The sequence below is a fragment of the Notamacropus eugenii genome, chromosome 1, assembly GCF_028372415.1.
Source record: "Notamacropus eugenii isolate mMacEug1 chromosome 1, mMacEug1.pri_v2, whole genome shotgun sequence".
In the NCBI taxonomy this organism is placed as follows: domain Eukaryota; kingdom Metazoa; phylum Chordata; class Mammalia; order Diprotodontia; family Macropodidae; genus Notamacropus; species Notamacropus eugenii.
The window spans coordinates 74,785,043-74,795,045 of NC_092872.1; the positions used below are offsets into that span (position 1 = coordinate 74,785,043).

Below are 10,003 nucleotides of genomic sequence, written 5' to 3' on the forward strand. Positions count from 1 at the left end.
GGAATTTTATAGAAGACTAGTTGATGTAAGAAAGCAATTAATGAAAGAATTCATTTTTTTTTTTTTACTTTTCTTTGTCCTAAATTAGACTGTATTGCTTGATTTTCTTACCCCAGCTCTCAATTTTAGAATGGATCTTGTTCATTGCACTATAATTTTAAAATTATTTTGTAATAATAAATTATATACTAACATGGTAGTTCATAATGAATTATGTCAATTTCACTTAAATTACTAGTTAACATTTTTCTTTTGATCTATAGATCAGATCTTTCTTGAATTCGCTAATATCTGAGTAGATAAAATGATACTCTTTTTGTCTTAAGATAATGATAACTTTTAAAAAATATGATCAGGTTCAAATCAATTGAAGTCTTTTTGTTAGTGATTTTCTAGGCTGCTGGTGCTAAAGCTGGTAGGGACTATTTGGGTGATATGTCTGTTAGCCCCTGGTCTATAGGCTTCTTTCCCTGGATCTTCAGCTGTTGCTAGGTAGAAGAGCTGCTTAATGCAAGCACATAATGAGTAGTAAGAGTATGATTCCTGAATACAGGGAATACTGGGGACTAAAAGTGTGTACAAACTTAAGCCCCTCAGGCTCTCAATACCTAGTCTAGGTGCTAATGGGAAGCACCATGAACTCTGCTGGAGTGATCCTCCTCTTACAGCACCATGATTGTTTGAGCTAGCATTCTTTGCCTAAAAGAAACCAATTCATGAAACTTCAAAGCCAACATAACACTTTGAAAGATGTGTTCCATTTTATTAAGAATATCTTATCTAGAATTCAGATAACAGTTTCTGGACAAAACAGTATCAACTTGTATGGACATCTTTACTTGGAAACCAGCAAAATATCACAGATAATGTGTATAAATACACTGTATTCCTACACTACTTTAGTATAATAGACATATTTGGATGGGATTTTGATAAAATTCCAGGATCCATTCAAGCCTGTGTTTATATGAGATTTTATATATACAACAAATACTGTTATAATAAATCTTGTTTATTAAAAAATTGTCTCAGTAGTATGATTATGACAGATAATAGGATATATCTTAGTTTATGCAATATTTCTGAAAGGTGTAAATTAAATAATTTTAAATATACTAGAACAGTTTTCTATTTAAAGGATCCCTGGAATAAATTCTTTTGTAAAGCAGGTAATTATTTTGAAATGTGAATTTTTTTATGGAAGGATTTTTATATACTGGACTTAATAGTCCAGTCTGTGTCTGAACAAGAATTCTTTCTAGAACAGTAAAGAGGAATCTGTTACCTGCTTAAATAGCCAGTTCCAATTTTGTGTAGCTCTAATGATTAGGAAGTTTTTATCCTATATAGCAAACTTAAATCAGTCTCTTTGCAAGTTCCATCCGTTGTTCCTCATTCTTTATTTGGTGCCTTTTTGGAAGGGGAGTTGGGGAACTAAACTCAATTATGCCCATTCTCTCGGACATCTTACAAGAACTCCAGATTTTTCGGGGAACCTGAAATCCAGTCTTAATCTTTACCTAACCTTTGTAATTTGTAAATTTGATGATGCATAGCATTATATCTCTCATCTAAATTACTGATAAGATGATAGCCACTCACCAAAAACGAGATACTCTGCTAGAGACTTCTTGAAGTTGAGCTAGACCTATTAATGACTATTCTTTGTGTCTAGTCATTTAATTAATGCGGAATTAACTCTATCTACTTGAAAATGAGAATTGGTTCTGTTTTTTTTTTTCTTTTTTGCCTGGCACATAATAGTTCCTATTAGTTGATTATCTTACCTATGTCTCTCAGGATCCTGTCCCTAAAAAATGTTGATGAATGTTTTGTGAAAGTCTAGGTATCTATGTCTATTTGTCTATCTATAAAATTTTTAAGTTTGTTTGTAATTTGGAGCTTATTTTCCTGTGGAAATAAAGGGGAAGTTACAAGGCACGTCCCTAAAAGTCTATTTAAACCATAATATAACTGAACACAATAGTACCAATATCTCCGTGGAACCAAATCACCATTTGTAGTAGGGATTCTTGACCTGGGGTCCCATGAGCTTGTTTCCTAAAATATTTTGTTTACTGAATTTCAGTATAACTGGCTTCTTTTGTAATTCTGTATGTTTTATGCATTTAAAAATATTATTCTAAGAAGGGCTCCATGGGCTTCACTAGACTGCCAGAGGGGGTATGTGACACAAAGTTAAAAACCCTTAATTTATAAGCCTATTTCCATGAAAAAGTACATTTTAAATTTCACTAGGTAAGTGTTCTGCCAGCCTCAGCTCTTACTACCCCTTTTCCATAATGGCCTGGTTTTAGGGAGGTGAAGACTTGGGGATATTGTTCCTGATGAAACCTTGGTTCAGCTCATGTTGGAAAGAGATTGGTATTTGTGACCTTAACGGAATAAAGGGGGTTTGGAAGCAGCTTCTCCTATTGTTAACTGTTTAAAAAGTTGAATGTTGATAAGTAACAACCATGGACTCCTCCCAGGACCCCACCCCCTCATTCACTCCCTCCTGCGTAGTCAAGTGAAAGCTGTTGTTCATTTGTGAGCAATTCCTGATCCCTCCTCTTTTTAGGGGGTGGGTTCTTGGCCATTACCTTCCCCTGGGAAGTAAGGTAAATCGGTTAAATGACTTGCCCAGTGTCACACGGCTATCATTAAATATCTCAGGTCTGATTTGAATCCTGACTCCTTGCCTAGCACTCTGTCCACTTGAAGGGACTAGCTAGCTGCACAGGACTGGAAATTCACAGGCTGCTTCTATCACGCACTGGCACTGTGGCTTTAAGAAAGTCAAAATCTCCGTGTGGTACTTTCTTGATGTTGTCAAATAAGAATTGTAAAACTAGCCCTGCTTACCTTTACAGGTTTGTTCTAAGGATCTGCTTCAGCACAATAAACAAATGAGATGATAAATAGGAATTTATTTTGAAAGTCAAAAGTTTTCCAAAGGTAAGATGCTACTATTTTACATTTCTCTGTCATACTTTAGATAACTTTCCTTCCTACTAGATGATCTTCACTCCCAAAGTTATGCTTATTTTTGTCTCAAATCTTAGTCTGACCAAACTTCTTCCCACCCACACCCCAACAGAAGTGTCTGTCAAGTAAAGAACAGGATTGGGTAGAAAATAGCCCATAACTAAGAGTCATTAAAGTGTCTCTGGGTGATCTGTAGGATAATAAAAGTATATAAATGGATTGATTATGCTTGTGATATGTGAGATTGAACAATTTGCCTTTCTGCCATTACTGGTGAAAGTATACTCTTGGCAGATTTGATGATGTACTTAACAATTCTTATCAAGGCTTGACTCTAGTTTCAGTGACTGTACTAAGCCTAAAAGATACTAGGCTCTAGAAAAGTAAAAGTGTTGACAGACACTGAAGGAGTTTTTTTAATGATCACTTGGGAATAGGAGAAGGTGCTACAGAACTCACAACTCTTGGCCTCATGTCCCCTTCCCTCCACTTAGTTGATGTTTATTTTTCTCTTATTTTTTAAGGTGGGAGCTGGTCAGATTGATTTGGTTCATTGCCTGAGTAAGTCAAATCATGTCATTTATTAAGCACTGTGTGCTAGGCACACGCTATGCATGGTGGTATAAAGAAAATAGTCTCTCTTCTCAAGGGGTTCGTTGTCTAATTGGAGAAACAATGTGCCAGCAACTTTGTACAAATAAAACATACAGGATAAATTGAAGATAATCAGTAGAGGGAATACATTAGTGTTGAAGGTGATTTGGGAAGGCATCTAGAGAAGGTGAGGTTTTAGCTGGAACTTTAAGGAAGCCAGGAGGGGGAGATGAGGAAGGAGAGTATTCTCAGGTGAGTTGGTGTAGAAGCATATGGCAATCAGCAGCTTTTAGAAACTAACTCTGAAGATCATGTATCTCTTAAATATACCTTATTACACAAAATTTTAAAAATTTTATGGAAAGATTTAAGCTACTTTCATTCTAGGGACTGATAATTTTTTTAAAAATTGTGTTAAGGCAAGTCTAAACTCACTGTAGTATACTTGTGGAATCTGGTTTGCCTTAATTTTTAAAATTATAAAACTATTTGTAGTAAAATATTGGGAATAAAGGCAGTCTAAAGCAGTTCTTAAGTTAATAGTTCTCAAACAGTTTTTTGCTCGTGGTGTAGTATTCCTTGTCATGAAGAATCTGGAAGACTGTGGGAAAGTGGGGCATGTAATGATCACACGTGTTAAATGGAATTCTGTGAAAACAGAGACTTGTGCATATACGGGACCCATTTCAGGTGTATGTTCCATAGCTTCAAGGCACACCTAATGAAATTCTGGGGTGTAACCTAGAACTGCTATATTAAGTGATTGAATTAGAGCTGTCAGTTCAAGGCTCAGGATGCAATTTAGCTTCTTCCTCAATTTTTCTTCATAATTTTAAGTAACTAAGTAAAGTTGGGTGGCAAATGAAATATAGCTTAAACATTTGGGTATGAAATTGTATGACAGAGCAATTCCAAAACAGGTACCACAAACATAAAATAGCATATAGCATTCAGCTCAGAGGAGTGAAAGCTTTAAAAGCATCTTTTAATGCTTGTTAATGAAATAGGGGCAGATTGCACCCCCATTTTGCAGATAAGGAAGTAGAAGTATCAAAAGTTTTTGGTTTTGTTGGTCTTTTATGAAAGATACTTAATCTAGAAAAACCTTATGAAGATGAAAACACTAGATTGCCTTGCTCATCTATCTCATTGATTTATTTAAGGAACTCTTTATTGATAGCTCAGGAGAACATGAATTTGTCTTAGGGAGCCCTGCCAATTTGAGTCTACAAAATTTACTACATTCACACTGAGTAGTAGTCCTTCCTGTCTCCTGAATTCAGTGCTGATAGGCCTATCAGTATATAAATATAAAGATCTTCATTTTTCCTCTCAAGAAATTGTGTTTTCCTTAAAATCAATCATGTCCATACTTTGGAGATTTCTGAAAGCCATTCCTTTGTTTATCAGTTTCCAAATCTGAAAACTTAGATTTACTCCTAAGCAATTTGACTAATCACTTTTAATGGATATATATATATGTATATATATATATGTAAAACAATGCTTATAGAAATTCCAATTCACTTGTGTTGGTACAATGTCTTATTTTGAAGGAATTACAGGGAAAAGATGAAACCCACTGGCTTCATTCCCATTAGTAAAAACATACTTCCAACAATACATCATTCCTGGTATTCTTCCTCCCCTTTACTGGATAATCACTACTTCCCTTCCTTTCCTCCGCTCCACAGCCTTAAGTTACTTTGTTGTTATTTTAACAACAGCAATAATGACAGCTAGCATTTATGTAGTATTTTAAGGTTTGCAAAGTACTTCATAAATACCTCATTTTATTTTCACAGCCATTCTGGGAGGAGGGTACTATTATTATCCCCATTTTATAGTGCAGGAAATTGAGGCAGCCAGAATGACTTGCCTACGAAAAAAATTAGTTTTATTTCATTTCTCTTCAGTTAGTGGGAGATACTTCATTTGTTCTCATTCCTAGGAATTGTATGGGTTTTTTGTTGCTGAGATGGGTAGTGGAAAGTCCCTTGTTTGACTTAGGAGCTATGATAAAAACTATTTGGAGATCTTGTGGATGTATGTTAGCTTCTAGCTTTATGCCTTTTTTATAGTGAGCCCCAAAAATGTTTAATTGAATTAGGTTGATTTCCATAGACATTTTTTGAGGGAGGAGACTAATTAGGAGGCTATTATAATCAGAGTGGGGCCTGTGAGAGTAGGGGGTACTAGGTGGCACAGTGGATAGGGTGCTGGACCCGAAAGACCTGACTTACCTTCCTGAGTTCAAATCTGACCTAATATACTTACTAGCTGTGTGACCCTGGACAAGTCACTTAGCCCTGTTTGCCTTAGTTTCTGGGGTGTAAAATAAGCTGGAGGAGGAAATGGCAAACCATTCCAGTATCTTTGCCAAGAAAACCACAAATGGGGTCAGACACAACGGAAACAACTAACAACTGTGAAAGTAGAGAAAAGAGGGCAAATTCAAGAGATGTTATAGAATAACCAAACTTTGGCAGCTGGTCAAGAGGAGGCTTTCAAAACATGGTGTATTCCTCAACTGCTTTTTGGAAAGCAATTCAACAGATGTTAAAGTAGATGCTTTGGTATGGCACTAGCAAGAGCAGGATATACCACTGCTTTGCAGAATCATACTAATTTTAAGCTGAATAATTCCAGAACAGCAAAAGTAAATACTGTTCTTGCCTTAGAGCTAGCATGAAGTATGTATCTCTTTTTGTCAAGGATAGCCCTGGCCTTTGCTTATGGGTAGTGACTGGTCACTGATTCTGTAGCTCCTTATCTACCCCTCCCTCCCCGCTTCCCCCAGTGTGCTAACATCCACTATACCCAGCAGTTTAGGAGAATAACTATTTCTGTAACTGCAGTATCTTATCTTTATCCCCGTAGTCATTTCTGAATAGCACAGGATAAGAAATAACCTGGGTAAATAAATTCCCAATGGCTATGTTAAAAATACATAAACCATAGCTGAAAGTCTTGTTATTCATGAGGATGGTAGTTAGTTTTTGTAGCAAAAGTCTAGTGATTTGCTCTGTCAACAGTGGGAGACTGACATCCCTATTCTATAGCATGGTTGTGAATTTGAAAAATCCTTTTAGATGAGTGATGCTTCTTGAGCTCAATAGATTTCATCTTGCAATTGCTTTATTTTGTCCTTATACTATTGTTTTGGTGTTAAATATTACAAATACAGTCAACAGTTTTTAGCTTTAGCATTATTTCAAGACATCTGCATTTTACTTTATATGTGTTTTTATCATTTGTTTTATTGATACCTTTTTTATGTCACACTCATTTCCTCATACCTGTCGTATCCAACTTCTTCTCCCAACCAACCCAAAATCAGAACTTTCCATGTAACAAATAAAAATCATTTTGACAAATGACTGCATTTGACAATGTCTGCAGCATTTCACGCTGCCAGTCCCCTTTGCTCTAATGAGAAGAGGAAACTGTATTTCAACATCTATTCTCTGGTATTGGAGACTTGCATTTTCATTTTCAATGATTGAAGTCTGATTACTTTTTTGTTGTTTGAATTATAAATATGTGGAAAGTCAAGAAAATTTAATATGCAGAAAAAATATGTCTTTTAAAAATATTTGGTTTGGAAATCTGATTGAAATGTACAACCTAGAAAATGGAAGAACATGATTCACTATTATGATTGAAATTTTTTTTGCTTCTTTTCAGGACATTGATGCAGGACATTTATTTTAAAAATGAATATATCGAATGTTGCGTTAAGAGTAGAAACTTGGCTTTCCTCTGCATGGCATATTAAAGTACCCATGACATGGCTGGAAGCTTGTATTACTTGGATTCAAGAAGAAAATATTGATGTGAGTTTGACTCAGGCTCAAATTAATAAACAAGTATTTGACCAGTGGCTTCTTACTGATCTAAGAGATTTGGAGTATCCTATTTTACCTGATAAGATTTTGGAAGTTCCAAAAGGAGAGCTAAGTGGTTTTTATTCTTTGCAGATTAATTCATTGGTTGATGTTAGTCAGCCTATGTATTCCCAGTTACAAAAGTTGAGAGGACTGAACAGGTCAAATGATCAAGTAACAGCTGAAACACAAATAACCTTGAAACCTTGGGAAGCAAATCCTACACGAATGCTAATGTTGCAGATAACTGATGGAGTCAGGCAAATACAAGGCATGGAATATCAACCTATTCCAGCTCTTCATCAGACTGTTCCTCCAGGTACAAAAATTCTCATTCATGGAAACATTTCTTACCGTCTTGGTGTTCTTTTGCTAAAACCAGAAAATGTGAAGGTGCTAGGGGGTGAAGTAGATGCTCTTGTTGAAGAACATGCCCAAGAAAGAATACTTGCACGACTGCTTGGAGAGCCAGATTCTTTAACTTCAGCCAGACCAAATCAAAGCCAGTGCATTCCTGCACTTGAAGATGGACAAGAATCAGCTTTAGAACTTTCAGATGCAGAGCTCCTAGCAAGCCTTGATGAAAGTGATGAGTCAGCAATGGGCAATAATGATGCTCCTTCAGAAAGTGGGTATTTTAGCAGAAGTTGTATTTCAAATAGTATCAGCAATGTAACTACTAACTCAGGACTTTCTACCGTTTCACCAAGAAGAGATGAAGGCCTACCAAATCCATCTGTAAATTTCACCGAAGGGGATTTAGATGACTTTTCACTAGACGATGTCTTGTTTTTAGAGGAAACTGTCCAGAAGGAACTTCAAGAGGCAGAAGAAAGGAATTCATTGACATTGAGCAGAGGCAGTGACAAAAATACAGAGTGGCATTCACAGAAACATAATATTACAGAGGATTTTTCTCTGGTTAATACAAATGAAAAAAATGTTCAGAATGAAAAGATTTTGTTTGAACATATATCCAATAAAGACAAATCTTTTAGTTATCTATCTGTTAGAGATCAAAATCCCAGCAGTATTTTGTCATTTGAAAATAATACACACCTGCCCCAGGATTTCATAGTTAAACATAAGAACTCAGGAACATATGAGAAAATTAAGCCCCCTGTTAGCAGTTTAGAAAACTATATAATAAATGATAAAACATTGAAAACAGAACTGGTTAATGTTCCAGAGCTAGTTTCAGAAATCAGTAATGAAAACGGTTATGTATATCCCTGTTCTTCAATATCAGTGGAGAACAACATGGATCGAGTTTCTGTTGCTGTTGATTTGGATTCTCCACCTTTTACTTATATTTCTGTCCTGTTAACTAGAAATCTCAATGAAGTAACAACTGTGAAAGTCAAAGCATTTATTGTAACCTTAACTGGAAATCTCTCACTTTGTGATGGCTTTTGGAGTGTAACTGCAAAAATTTCTGATGGTACTGCTTATCTAGATGTGACTTTTGCAGATGAAATACTAACAAATATGATTGGGTTTTCAGTATCAGAAATGAAACAGTTGAAAAAAGATCCTGTTCAGCATAAAAAATTCCAAGAAGGTTTACAGAAATGTCAGAGAGCTCTAATAGATTTGTGCTGTCTGATGACCATAACATTTGATCCTTCCTTGTCTAAAGGAGTAGTATCAGTTCTGCAAGATGTAAATATGGAAGACCTTCAAAGCTTAAAGAGACGCTTGAATAAGTAATATCAGTTTTGAATAGAAAATAATCAAAAGCACTCACAAATTTTTAGGATTTGATCTAAAAGCCAAATGTTAATATCTTAAATGTTCTCTTGTATTTCATTTTTGGGAATAAAGGGAGTAAAAATCCAAAGCTAATTTTGGTGTAATTAAAAAAAAAAACACCACCAAACCTGTTTTAATTTTAGGGTGAAAAAAAGACTCTTACCTGAAAGAATGTTAAAGTTTAGACAAGAAACTGGTTTTTATTATCGATTGCTTCTGAAGATCATTGCCAATTTGTCAATTAAAATGATTTCTGAAGTATTGTGTTAATGTCCAGTGCTGGGTTGTATTAATAAAACATTGAAAATCAAAAGTAAAATAGATTAATTTAAAATTATTTAATATTTTAAACAAATTATTTATCTTGCAGAAAATGGATGTAATCCCAGGGTACCAAATGTTTGTTTCAGATTCAAGATACTCTCTTGATTTTTAGCTTTGTGATTCTTGTTTTTGTGATATGAAAGGTAAACTTTACATGTGAGAAAAAGTAAATTATTACAGAACCTTATTTTGAAAGATGTTCTGTTTTCAAATGGTACTGAAAAGTTAATATTCAAATTCAGGGTCTGCTAGCATATTTGGATAAAAATAAGCTTTTTATCTTTGTTTATAGGTGGTGCTGACTACTTAAAAATTATAAAAGTATGCATGAATTTGCTGAGAATTTTTTTTAACCTTTTCAGTTTACTGCGATAATCTTTGTTTTTAGAAGAGAAAATCATATTTTTGAAAATTATAAATGATGCCTTATATTTTAAAACATTGACTACATATAAGAA

At 34.8% G+C, this 10,003-nt stretch overlaps 1 protein-coding gene across 9 annotated transcripts in view; it reads left to right on the forward strand.

Moving 5' to 3' along the window:
* The window catches only part of RMI1 (RecQ mediated genome instability 1), a 61,102-nt gene extending 51,562 nt beyond the window's left edge, over nt 1-9,540 (forward strand). For 6 of the 9 annotated variants that reach the window (XM_072605585.1, XM_072605573.1, XM_072605598.1 and 3 more), the window contains 3 exons: nt 2,874-2,958; nt 3,513-3,549; nt 7,270-9,540. In XM_072605585.1, coding sequence (XP_072461686.1) covers nt 7,299-9,179 — 1,881 coding nt within the window. In that variant the 5' untranslated portion in view covers nt 2,874-2,958; nt 3,513-3,549; nt 7,270-7,298 and the 3' untranslated portion in view covers nt 9,180-9,540. The remainder of the gene's footprint in view (nt 1-2,873; nt 2,959-3,512; nt 3,550-7,269) is intronic. The other 3 variants (XM_072605617.1, XM_072605590.1, XM_072605626.1) reach the window with 2 other exon arrangements.
* The last annotated feature ends 463 nt before the right edge of the window (nt 9,541-10,003 follow it).